We start from the raw sequence: 14068 nt of genomic DNA on the forward strand, positions 1-14068 counted from the left end.
TCCTAATGATCGGGTTGAATAATTAACTTGGCGCTGTGCAACACTTTCGTTTTAATGCTTTTTTTGAGAGCTTTCGATGAATTGTGTTTTTTACAGTGACCCGTGACACCAGCCAATCGTACATGATGAGAGGAGTAATTACGTTACCTTGGTTCCGTGACTGAAATACTAATCAGTTCCTCCGTTATTTTACAGATCACGTGATATTGCCTCGCTCTGAAGGTGATTTTTACAAGTGCGTGTCGTACCCGTCATTGGCTCACTCGCCCATTTCATACAGTCATCATTCGTAAATCACGCAGGATACAACCGGTTGTTATGAACGCCGAAATAAAATTTAAAAGCGTAGTTTTTTTTTGGGGGGGGGGGGCTTTTTTTATTTGAATTAATGGCGCTTTAAACTTTGTTTGATCAAAAGACCATTTCTAGTCATCAGCTTATATAAAAGCATGGGTGCTATATGACCATGTAAATAACCCTGCATGGGTTAAGTTCGTTTTCGATGTATTACCCTTTGTCTCCACCACATTACGTGTGCAACTGGAGTCAGTATCGAAGGGTTAGGTTAATAGATTAGGATTTCCGAAAATCGTCGCCATAATTGGGAACCTATAAATGGTACAGTACAAAATCCAACACATTTATTTTGGTCTTGATATTCTTGCTGAGGGCAGTGTGAACTATTCTTTACCTGTGTGTTGCGTTGGCGTCATTATTTGAAAGTAAATTACTATAAATGGACAATTAGTATAGTATACCTTGACACTTGGACAAAATGGAGACTATTATAATATCAAAGTACGATTTGATTTGATTTTAAGTAATATAAGTAAGAAAGTAATGAGCCCGTTATTTGGGATTCCAGTGTTGATACAAAATACTACTACGTCATAAGAGCCAGAATGTATGCGATTATGTGCCTTCGCAAGACAAGACGCGAACGGGGCGGGTCACTTGGTTACTGCTCGGACCAATTCAGTGTATATTTAGAGGGGAGGCTTCCCTAAAACCGCCGTTATTCGTACGCACATATAGTACCATAATGACGTCATTTACAAAGGTGTCCCCTCTAACCGAGTATCCTGAACCCGCCCTTTTAATCAGATCAAAAGTTCACGATGTGTTTTAATAATAATTTTCTGGTAGTTTGTTGAAGTGTTGGTAACAATGAAAGCCCATATGTATGTACGAGGAGATAGTTGAAATAACACAAAACAAGGTGAAATAATATTTTTTTTAAATCGATCGTAACATGATTAACAACACAAAGCATGGACCATCCACAAATAAGTGCGAAACGCAACTTTTACGTCTGTAAATACTACTAGAAAAACAGCAAAAGTTTCGAGTATCAAGTTGACTAAGTGTAGTACTCTTTGAAAATCCGGGGATTATATACCATTTGTCAGTTACATTTGTGAAAAACAAGTTTATAACAGACGCTGCTGTGCGGCAAATCCCCTAAAATATTCACTAATTCGCTAAGGCGAGTTTTGATAATCCCCCCGTCGCTATTTTCCGTCGGTGCTCTAACAATAGGCAGATGAACAATGCCAGTATACCCAAGAAAGAAAACAAAGTGCAATTGCACCGTACTGTGGCAACCCGGCCAAGGGTGCGTTTTAATTTCAATGACTTGCTATAGTGGTATGAGTTATTAACCGACTACGCCGTGACTGTGAAAAAAAAACAAGATCTCGTGCATTTCATGGCTTGCGTCCATGGTAACCATGGCGATGACCGCGTTATAGAGGACGGTCCATTGAAAGCAGTGTAATAGACTAGGGTATGTTTATACATGGAGCTCTATGGCATGTTGGATACTACGCCTATTAATATACAGGCGTTTGTAAATTAAGGGCAGTCAGTGATCTTCACACTGGGTCGTGTTCGATGTAGCACCCACGCAACATACACCACTTTCATAATTTGTTTGCATGTAATTCGAACGCGCACTGCAGGACGTCTATACCACTCCGAACAGTTTCTCAGAGGACATTTTCTCGACATGCCAGCCTGAATGCAGTGATTGGATGATCCGTGCTCAACATCATGGACATACGGTGAAACAGCATGTTCTTCAAATGCCTGGGATGTTACTGACGAATTTCACCATAAACAGTTAATTATTAAAGAGTCAGTGGTTTTAATAAATTGAATGCACCAATCACGTATAAATATATCGGCGCAACAATAGTTTCTTCATATTAAAATGACATTATCTACAGCTACGCAGTTAGATCGAACGTTGAATCGCTACGATTAAAATATTCTAAGCTGTTTACAGGCGAAATGCAAAATGGGCCAATGACATCATCAAAAATGATTGTCGAAGAATATTATTACGTCACTATCAACTTAACTAGATGCGATTTTGAAAATGTGATTTAACGTTGAAACATGAAGCTACTGTGAGTCAAAGGTTCCTTATATTTCCTGATTAATACTACAAAACTTCGACAAATAAGTCTTGGTGTTCTTTTAAATCTACAGTAAACGAATACCAAGTCGAGGTTGAGATGAAAACAACAATACATAAACGTCAAATACTATGCTAACGTGCAGTTATTACATGTCGTTCTCGTCACGGTTGTCGGCAACCCCGGTTGGTAACATTGATATGTAAAATAAACACACACATCTTAAATTGGTAGGAATATTGAATAGGGCGTGTAATTATGTTAAATGTACCCCTGTCTGTTACTGCTGCCCTGGTTTGCTCAATCATTGCAAATGTATATAGTTATTAAGACAATCTATATAGCATATAAAGTCCTGCTTCAAGACAGCAAGTGCAACACTATCGAATACCGATATATAATTATTATGATAGTGACTATAATTATGCTGGATATACACATTATATATAAGCTTATAAAGAAAAAGCAAATGTGTCACCATGGTTACACTATCTACACTACATAATAGTGTATTATAATTTAATATATTTCAGAAAAAATATCAAATGAAAAACAAAATTGGATCGATTGTGGACTATATATACTTCCGCTATACTAATATTCATGTTTCCGATTTTTGGTTATATTAAAGTCTGTAGTACCGGGGTGGGCAGTATCTGTAGTACCGGGAGGGCAGTATCTGTAGTACCGGGGAGGGCAGTATCTGTAGTACCGGGAGGGCAGTATCTGTAGTACCGGGGAGGGCAATATCTGTAGTACCGGGGAGGGCAATATCTGTAGTACCGGGGAGGGCATTATATGTCGTACCGGGGAGGGCAGTATATGTAGTACCGGAGAGGGCAGTACATCTGTCATCAGATACCATTTTGGGGCCAGAGAAATAGAGGAAGAATTTCATATTCAGTATCATCCATTGAAAAATAATCGTTATTTTGAGCTCATTCCGAGCAGGTGTTCAAATCCTAGAACGATTACAAAAGTACTTCAACATATGTGTACTCAACACTCATTTCATTTCTCAACTAGTTACACATCTACTCAATATTGACGTAGAGCTGCGACCACCAAGTGATTCAGTACCAAGTATCTGTACTGTATTGTGTAACCATGGTGATCGTTACGTGATTGAGGTAAAACAAAAACATACAGTTAATGATAATATGGTAGCAAAATACGAAACGGAAATACATTAGGGGAATTGTTAATAATAGGCGATTGTCAAGGATGAAGAGCAAAGCGAATCACGATGAATATCAAACAAACAAATAAATACATTTATATAATATTCTTTGTAGATAGTTTAAGTTGTATCTTGAAATGTTAAGTCTTAATGTTAACAAAGTGCTTTCTCATATTAGAGCGATTTCCGTTCGGATCATGTATTCTGGTTACTACCATGTTACTAGCTGTGTACAAATGTTGGTATTGCCGTTGGTGGCGCGATTGTAACGATTCTACATACATCGTGCCGAGTGTCTTTTGAAGACCAGAACAACTTTTAAGAAACTGAGTCGTACATTTTATCACAGTATGAGTTCGTGTTTTTTCACATTATATGTATTAGAGCATACATTGCCTCATTTCATATTAGGAACTGGTGAACAATCCTCACTCAACTATCAACAGAAGCTTAAAATGTTATTACGTTTAATGTATATGTAAAAATAGACGAGTACGCCAACCTCGGTGACTATTTTCAGAATTACCAGAATCTATCCAAATAATAGGATATGCCATACGTCACAATTATAGATCCACCACATGAGGGTGCACTTTTAAAAGTGTATTCGAATAAAAACAAAAGATGGGTAGATACAAATATTTGTATTCTGGTGGCGCTGTGAAAATAGCAGAATAAAGTGAGGAGTGAGATAGTGAATTTCAGAAAATATTAATTTATAGAAATATTTTGACAAAATACATACTAGATAATTCGGTTTCCAGTCAGAAAAAAAGACAGAGATGCCATACCAGTTTCCATGGAAGCAAGGTTATCCTCACTGGGTCAAACAGTGAAACTCTGTTTATTAACACATCGCGTGACTAACTTTGGAAATTTCCGGGTCTTTTTTATTTTTCCTCACACTCAAAGCAATATGGACAACTGTGAGAAAATAATTATTTACGCAACTGAATTTTGTTAACATGATTTTTTTAGTACATAAAACCTTGTTCGGGCAGGAAATACTTAGTATAACAGTCGTTCAATGAAATACTATATGCGCATGCGTCGGACTTGCCTGTACGTACATACAATTAATAGCTCGTGTTTTTGGGTATTCTATTGAACAAACACTTCTATGTGTGCAGCCGAAACTTTATTTTTATTTTACGATACATTTTACTCTAATGTTTTGTTTTGTTGTTTTTTTGAAAATGCAATATCGAACACTATTATTCACATTGCCTCTTTTTAAAGAACATTGGGCAGGAAGCAATCGGCTTTTTCTGTGCAGTGTGTATTTTGAATATGTCTTTTGTTTATTCCACATTTAATCTGAAAATTTAACTTAAAATGTAACTAAAACTAAGAGCCAGGCAAACTTTTGGTTGTAATATCACCCGGAAGGTAATAGAGACAAGAAAGAACTCGCGGTTATGAAATGAAATTTGGAATATTCCGCTATGCCAGACATTTGCTTGTTTTTTCTTTTTGTTTTTTAATTGTTTTCTTGTTATACCAACAAGTCATCCTTGCTTTCTTTAACTGGACGCCGAGGGCGTGTAACGTAAGTCTCAAAAGTACATCAAGCTGAGATATCACGTGACACCTATAATAACACTGTTATTAAGTGATCCGTAATCCACCAATGTTCCAACCAAAACAAAACAATTCAATTTAGGAAGCGATCCGGTTTGACGAGAGCCCGGGCAAACAAATGAGTCGCAGTCAGCCGAGCAGAACGATGCTCTGAGAAATGCTAGCTCTGGAACGTTCAATGTCAACTGCGAACTTTACCTTGTATATTGTATTCCCTGGTACGAAATTCGAGTATCAGTAATTTACACATTATTATGAACAGTTTATGTTTATCGTGTCAGTGGCGATATTCTTCAATATGTTGCTACGCTCGCTCCTGTTTGATCGGTGGTTAAGGGAAACCCCACCGCGAAACTCGGCTAAAAGTCAAACAGGCAAAGTTCTGAACAATAGATAAATCAATAATCTGTTTTAACCTCTTTTAAATGCGGTATAATCATTGCCTAACTGCGTTATTCGAACCTTTGCGGTCGATACCTAACAATGAGTAGTTGTAAAGACGCCGCGACATTCAGTAAATTAATACCGCTTTTCTCGTCGTGGTTTTTACTTGACGACGCAACTCAATCGTCTGGTGCCGGCTACGTCGCACGTTTTGAAGCTTCTACAGAAGGGAACGACAGTTCTTTATTCGGATTGAATCGAAAGCATCTATGGGTCAATTATCGACGCTTTCTACAGTGTGAATGCTGGGTAAATATTTAGGCACTCAACATGGACCGGTAAGCTATTCAAAGGAATGCTAAATTACTGAACACGCGTGTTGTTAGGCAGACTCGCGGCGACTGAGACGCCCTTCATTTCACGTGTACTAGGACCACAACAGTTGGACATCAGCAAACCACTATGCCAAAGAGAAAGAACCAAAGTAAACTGACTTTCTCTGAAGAACGTTCTGCGAAGCCGCTCATCGATACCTTAGCGACTGTCTTCGCGGGTCAGACAGCGCGCACTGCGGAAAGTCAGAAGTATCGAAAATGGCTACCAGGGAAGAGCAAAGTTGGTCGGATTTTACTGCACGACAACGGAGGTCAGGATAGACTTTTAGATATGAAAGTTTCGGGATTAGAGCAAGCCCAGAAGAGGACGGCCACATTTTTGGCTCAACAACAAAACTCGTTCGTCAATCGCATGGAGAGAAAACAAGACGCGTGGACAAAAGAACATTCGCGACGTGCCGTTCAGTTAAACCAACTCGGACCAAAGAAACACCAAAACGAGAACTTGGGAGATTCTCCGCGAACTGAGTCTGGGAAGAAGGACTTGAATTCAGCAGAATTGTCCTTGCCAAAGATTCCCAGATCTGCGAGGAACGATGCCAGCACGCCCGATCTGACACCCAGATTTCGGTCTAGGAAACCAATGCAATTTCCTGGTATTGGTAATCACACCAACAACCATGTTTCAAAAATAGATGACAATAAAACGGACCAAGAATCGGAGGAAAAGTCCGAAGAGAAAAACGGAAAGCATGTACGTGAGGGAAAAGCTCGCGAAAAATCGACTATTTCCGAAAATTTGCCGAGGATAACAGTGACGAACGAGACTAGTCACAGAATTAGAAAAAGACGACGACAACTGACGCCACCGAGCATTACTTCCCTCAAGCCTCAAGACGACGCACGGTTCACACAGCTGACTAACTCCCTTTCCCGTCTGCATGTTTCTCGCAATAACCAAGTGCTTACTGTCAGTGCTGTTGTTTCGGGGTTTCTCCGTGGCAATAAGTTTTTGAAAAAATGGAAACATAAACATTCACGGGATAAGGCAGACACCGACGAGTTTTATCTTACGTAACAATCAATTCAGTTGTTATTGTAACAGTAGTTGTATTGAAGTGCAACAAAACGCGATAGTTAAAGACGGAAAATCAATAATTGCAATTAGCAGAATTTAAACAGAATATCTCGTCACACTATTTTTAGCAGGTTTACAACTGGATACAACTTTAAATCGATAATCCATGCTAGCTGTCTCAAGATCGATGTTCAGTCCTGGCAAATCATTCTGAATAATGACGTCTACATATTCTATTCGAAGTATATTCTTTGAAGTGTTCAATATTTGCACTTTTTATCCGACTTTGTGTCTTGTAATTGTTAGTGTATTTACACTTATTTACGCATGGCCCCTTTAAAGGTAGTAATGAAAGCATTAACGTATGTTACTTTCACTCAATGCACCATGCTAAAACCTACCGACGTGAAGTTTAAACTTCGTTCCGTTTCTCCATAATACACATTTCTACGAACGCTCACGTTCAATAATTGCTTGCATATTGACTAAGATACTGCACGGTACCTCAACCCATATATGCAGCTACTGCTTAATAAAAAAACGTCAAGAGACGTATACGTCGACGACACAGAGGGTGACACTGGAACCAATGAACCATTTTATGTGTGTCGGTACACCACTGAGTGTCTACCACAGTATTTTGTAAATCTTGAACTACGGATATTTGTAATAGTTGTCTCGGATTTGTAGTTATTTGAAGAACATACTGACAATATGCAGATACACACAGGGGTGCAACTTGCATATTTGCATTCCATTGCAAGTCTGTGTGATTGTAAATTATTATATTTGACATGAATTGACGACGTGAATTATATTTCAGCTATGAATGCAAGAGTGTATTTTTAGTAACAACGCTACACTTCGCTGGCCGAAGAGGGTGTTGTTGCTGTTTTTATCGAACATCTCAAACTTGAGTCTTGCACGGTTTGCATTGTGATACGAAGCGTCGGACTGTTAACGTGACTTAAAAATCATGTTTAAATGACCCCAACGCATTTTTGCATGTCAAAGCTTGCCAACAGTTCTACTTACCCTTAGGAATGAGGGTTGGATTTCATGTTGAACTTGGAGACGAAAGTGGAGTTTATTGTTATTGTTAGGTCAGTGTGCTACATTTAAGTCTGTAACCAAATGATACTTGTTCAACTTGGTTCGGAATCTGCGACAGACTGACATGCTTGTGAGCCACATTTAGCATCCCACACGCTTCCCTGGATGAAAGTATGAAACGTTGAAACGGAAACTGACATAAGACCGCCACGTACTGTGCAAGAACGTGGTCAAATTGAGTAAGGCTTGCCAGTGGGTAAATACTCACACAATGTACTCTTTACAATATGTCGTGTGTTTGTTTTTACTTCTCGAATGAAATAAAATTAATCCCCGTAAACCCGGTTGCATTATTCCAAGCAGAGATCGGGTTTTGTTGCCATGGGGGAGTGGTTTTCTGTATTTTGGGTTGCTATTTAGCTGATGGGAGATTAAAGTACTTGTATTATGTTTTCAAATGCACGTCGTTCTTTTGTATGGAGTATTTTATTGACCAGTCTGTGTATGGTTTGTCGAGAGAAAATCTATGTGCGTTGTATGGCAGTGGCTCACGGCCATACGCATTATTTGAAAGCATAAATTGTATCCTTAGAATTATTGTCATTAGGTATATTTAGTTTTATTCTATTTTATTTTATTTTTTAATAACTTAATCGCTTACTGCATTACATTTAATATTGTTGCATTTGCATTTGAACATGATTTTTTGTTCTAAAATTAATCCCAAAAATGAAAATGCACAGTTTATAAGTCTAACCCCAAAACGCAAAAACAAATCGATCGATATAGAGATTTAACCTATTTATCGGACGGAGAATTCCTATTATGGAGAGTGTTGTCACTAATATATGTATGTACGTTGATCCAAAGATGTCGAGTCAATTCTCGACAATTCTCTAATATATCAATCCCTGGCCGTGATATACGACAAATGTACACGACAATTCAGCCGAGAAAGCAAAAAAAAAATGAAAAGATTGTTCACAAACGGGGAAGGGCAATCATCACGACAAATGATTCGAATTACCCCACCCCAAATGTACCCCTTCTCAAGTTGATATGCTGTCAAAATATACCTGGAGCTGTTTAATACCGGTGGGTAAATAAAGATAGAACTGGTATGATTTATCGAGTTATTTGAAGGGGACTCATAATTGAAAGCAAATCGTTTAAGGTATTTGTTAACACTCTAACGCCGAGCTCGTTCATACTATTTGCTTTCGATATATACAAGTTAATCACATATTTGCCAATTCAAACGTTGTCAACATTTTGCTAATAGTGCCTCAATACGTCGTCTCTCTATCTTGAGTATATTATAAATGAATGACTATGTGTGATATTTCGTTGTGCTGAGAGGGGAACAGTACTTTGTGAGTGATTCGTGGATATCTCATTACGCGATATCATGGTTACCGAAAGCACTATTCAATTCACTTGTCGAACGCCTTAACTTTTGACATTTTTTTGAATCTCTGTCATTTTCTGTGAATTCCGTGCCATATACGCCACAAGAAGGATAATCACTCGACCAGTCACGACTCCGTCAACTGTTAACACATCGATAGCTTGCAAGGATGAACACTATTGCGTTTCATTCGAAGTAAATGTGGATTTTTCGCTCACATTGATTTCCACACACAACGCCAACGATTAGACAATCTCTATTCATCTTACTACCTCAGCCAGAATCGTTTTCAAATGAAGAAACAAAAAAAGCAAAACTACGTAGTATTTTATATATCGTATCTCAGTCGCCGAAACAACGTAGTTTTTTATATATCGTATCTCAGTCGCCGTAACTACGTAGTTTTTTATATATCGTATCTCAGTCGCCGTAACTACGTAGTTTTTTATATATCGTATCTCGATCGTCGTAACTACGTAGTTTTTTATATATTGTATCTCGATCGTCGTAACTACGTAGTTTTTTTATATATCGTATCTCAGTCGCCGTAACTACGTAGTTTTTTATATATTGTATCTCAGTCGCCGTAACTACGTAGTTTTTTATATATCGTATCTCAGTCGCCGTAACTACGTAGTTTTTTATATATTGTATCTCGATCGTCGTAACTACGTAGTTTTTTTATATATATCGTATCTCAGTCGCCGTAACTACGTAGTTTTTTATATATCGTATCTCAGTCGCCGTCACTACGTGGTTTTTTATATATCGTATCTCAGTCGCCGTAACTACGTAGTTTTTTATATATTGTATCTCGATCGTCGAAACTACGTAGTTTTTTTATATATCGTATCTCGATCGCCGTAACTACGTAGTTTTTATATATCGTATCTCAGTCGCCGTCACTACGTGGTTTTTTATATATTGTATCTCGATCGTCGAAACTACGTAGTTTTTTTATATATCGTATCTCGATCGCCGTAACTACGTAGTTTTTATATATCGTATCTCGATCGTCGTAACTACGTAGTTTTTTATATATTGTATCTCGATCGTCGTAACTATGTAGTTTTTTTATATATCGTATCTCGATCGCCGTAACTACGTAGTTTTTTTTTATATATCGTATCTCGATCGTCGTAACTACGTAGTTTTTTATATATTGTATCTCGATCGTCGTAACTACGTAGTTTTTTTATATATCGTATCTCGATCGTCGTAACTACGTAGTTTTTTATATATCGTATCTCAGTCGCCGTAACTACGTAGTTTTTATATATCGTATCTCGACGTTCCAAATCTTTGTCAATCAGCCTATCACTCCGTGTCACACAAGTCTCGTAGATGTTGTGTCGCACTTTGGTCCACTGCTCCACCCCTATAGGTATTAGTCTTCCATTGTTTATTTAAGACGGGACAAGTTCAACATCCGGGGAAGCTATATGTCAAATAATGTAAACAACCCACCACTCCTTTATACCACAGTCCCTCTATCACTTATACAGGGACTGTGTTTATACATTCTTAGCAATATAGGACACATCGCAAATATACGGTCAAGTGGATGTTGTTTCTCTCTTTCTCTGTACTTGTATCTCCAGAACCCAACCCCCCGTCAATAGAATTGATGGTATAACTCTGAGTCCCCCACCTATATTATAACACAGACTGCGAAAAGGGATAGTTGAAAAAAAATCCATAAGATTACACAAGAGAATCATATTATAATTTTATAACCTTATAAGTTTAGTTTGCTCTGCGCCAAATTAGAATTGTTAAATTTCTAAACAGTTGCAATAAAGTCCTGCTTTATCATTATCCTATTATTTAATTGTCTATGTTGTCGCGGTTTGCACTATGAATTTGTATTTTGTTTTGCATTGTAATTGTATTTCAGTAAATAAATTTACTGTGCGGTTTAGGGTTTAGTCGGAGTTGCCCAAATAGGTTGCAATGAGGTAGAAGTTAAAATATAATGATGAGTAGTCAAGATTTATCGAGTTTAGTTTTTCATGTTTATTTCATGCAAGTGCTTCACATCTGCGCCTACGACGAAGAATAACTGACTGTCTACGAAACGTCGAAACAGTGACGTTTCATGGTCAGTCTATTTTAACACGTGTTTACGTAGGATATTGACATTTACACATACAATTAGCGATATGTCAACGTCAGACGAAAGAATAAAATAAACACCTGGGTAAAAAGACCAGACATGTCTCGTTTCATAGGTAGATCGTATACGCACGGGTTTGGACCGCCATTTATGAACAGTGTGTTTCCATGACGACATATTTGACGACATCTGTCATATGCGAATAGTGGGAAAAAACAATTACAATATAAGTAATGCACTTTCAATAGACAGTCGGTCGTTGGGTCGCTCTCAATGGCAACAGTTGGCTTAGTTTTAAATATCGACATTTTACGTTGCCACATTTCGCCGCGATATATCTTGTCGTTTGCCGCTTTTGTCTTTTTCATTTCAGACATAATCTCCTTGTGTACATCTTTTACAAATGTCTCACAATTCAACTTGAATATTGACGAGATAAAACTTCAAACTACTGGTATTTGTGTGATTACAAGAATTATAGATTATATATGTGTTATTTTGCAATGTTGCGTTATTCGACGTGTTCGACATGTTCGAGATCAGAACCGGTGTATACGCTGGCATCATTCAGTGTTGAAGCTACGGGAAACACAGATGCAAACAACACAGATTTCATTGAAAATGTCCCGAAGATCTGTAGCACTCGCCTCAACAAAGAAATTAATTCTATTATCGCATTGATACATCTGTGCACGGTATGTGTTTACGTGGGTTAACTGAGAGGAGGCACTGAGTGGTATAGTACTTACATCTTTATAACGTTGCCAAGCAGGTGTGGCAGGAGTGAAAAAAAAATATGTAAAACTTTGCCTAAACCGTGTGGTGTTTGTAATTTGACGGATTGAAACGTGACACACGAGGGCGCAAACACTTGTTCCCATCTGTAGTCGTCCTAGTGATGAACAGCTCCGAATTTGAGTTCCAGACAGTATCATTTTAATCATTATTTCTTGCGTTGAAGTGCTTATAATTTCGTAACGTTACGCATATTGTTGTTCATCCAACAATCAAAAGTTTACGATTTTGCTATGGTTTAAAAACACAACTAAACAAATATGTTTTATATATATTTGTTTTAACAGTGCCTCCGTTATGTGCTCTCTGATCCATGCAGATTATTGAAATATTGCTGCCAACTCAGAATATAATATCAAACATTAAGATGGCGATACTCAGACGCGACAGTTAACACTTCGTAGTTTGCTTCATATGGTTCGTTAACTTGTTGAATTTATACCAAAATCGGGAAATCTGTTGTACCCAGACTTTAGGGATAACATCCACGGTGATATCATTATTTAAATTTGGAAATCGACGCGACCAAAAGATAACTAATCACCCAACCCTCCCGTTAAAGAAACGCCCAGTCACGTACCACCTGTATCAGATTTTCTGCATCTGGAATCATTGCAACTAAAATAGATGCGAAGACTGTGTCAATTACGCGGCTTGAGAAAAATGGATTTGAGAGAGTCAGTGTTGGTGAAAGGCATGCATATTACTGGAATTGCTGTTACGTAACTTATTCCAGAAGTCGATATACGTTAACTCACGTAAAACTTAGTTTTGAAAATTAGACTGTCATTAACGTCCAATATCGACAGATACAAACGCAACAATCTTATTGAACTCAATGATTTTTATTGCTTTTTTGGCCAATTCACCACTGATTTGCGTGTTAGGCAATTCATTTTATTGCAATTTTATTCTATATTTCATGCTTTCCTTGTCACTCGTCTTGCAATCATAAACGGCGTGATTCGGCTCAGTTTAACTAGACTCGGATTGCAAAATTAGTTTGATCAATTCATCCACTTCAAATTTTCAGAATTTTATTATTAATTTTGTCGTAAATAAATGTTAAATACGATTTTGTTTCCAGATTATTTTCCAGATCAGGCTGATTACATATCTCCCGGTAGATCCATCTGTTTAAACACTACAGATCGTCTACCACTGTATCTATGTGCAATTACTCCCGTTTCGATGTATACGTCGTTTTCAAGTTATTTTGGGGGAAAGAATGCCCCCTGCGAGCTTGGCGAATGTGACAGCTCACCAATTGTGTCACTCGTACGTCATTAGAGCAGCAGTCATGTGGCGTGTGACGCAAACTACCCTCCCGTCTGGCGAGGAAACATGCCACACGTGTTGTACACCTCTTTCACCTCCACCTGCACGTAACAGAAGGTGTGGTACACGATGTTCTACTCACTAAGCTCCAAGCGAACACATGACACGTCAGGCAAGCCTGCCTATTAGTGATAACTGTTCAATCACAGTCGTTATTCTTTTGCCATCTATCCCAGGGCTCATATTATTGTTTTCCTTGCATCAATATGAAATGCTGTATTTACTTAGCCACAAAATGCAAAATTCAATCGACAAACTTGAGACGATAGGATGGAAACAAATATATATGTCCTTTTCTATATAGTGTTCATAATCAGTGGTATTATGGGCGAAGGCATGTAATTGACAGTTATCTTAATCGGCGTCACTATGGAAACGAT

General features: G+C 38.0%; 1 protein-coding gene across 1 annotated transcript; it reads left to right on the plus strand.

Annotated features, from left to right (window-relative positions):
* Window positions 1-5776: 5776 nt before the first annotated feature.
* Window positions 5777-8489, plus strand: LOC144351882 (uncharacterized). Its single transcript, XM_078009135.2, has one exon. The coding sequence runs from the start codon at window positions 6028-6030 to the stop codon at window positions 6976-6978; it is 951 nt and encodes a 316-aa protein (XP_077865261.2). The 5' UTR covers window positions 5777-6027; the 3' UTR covers window positions 6979-8489.
* Window positions 8490-14068: the final 5579 nt, after the last annotated feature.

This window comes from Saccoglossus kowalevskii, chromosome 8 (genome assembly GCF_978046115.1).
Source record: "Saccoglossus kowalevskii chromosome 8, keSacKowa6.1, whole genome shotgun sequence".
In the NCBI taxonomy this organism is placed as follows: Eukaryota; Metazoa; Hemichordata; class Enteropneusta; family Harrimaniidae; genus Saccoglossus; species Saccoglossus kowalevskii.

What these genes read in the sequence shown, in the direction of transcription:
- LOC144351882 (XM_078009135.2), top strand. Translation starts at nt 6,028, where the DNA reads ATGCCAAAGAGAAAGAACCAAAGTAAACTGACTTTCTCTGAAGAACGT.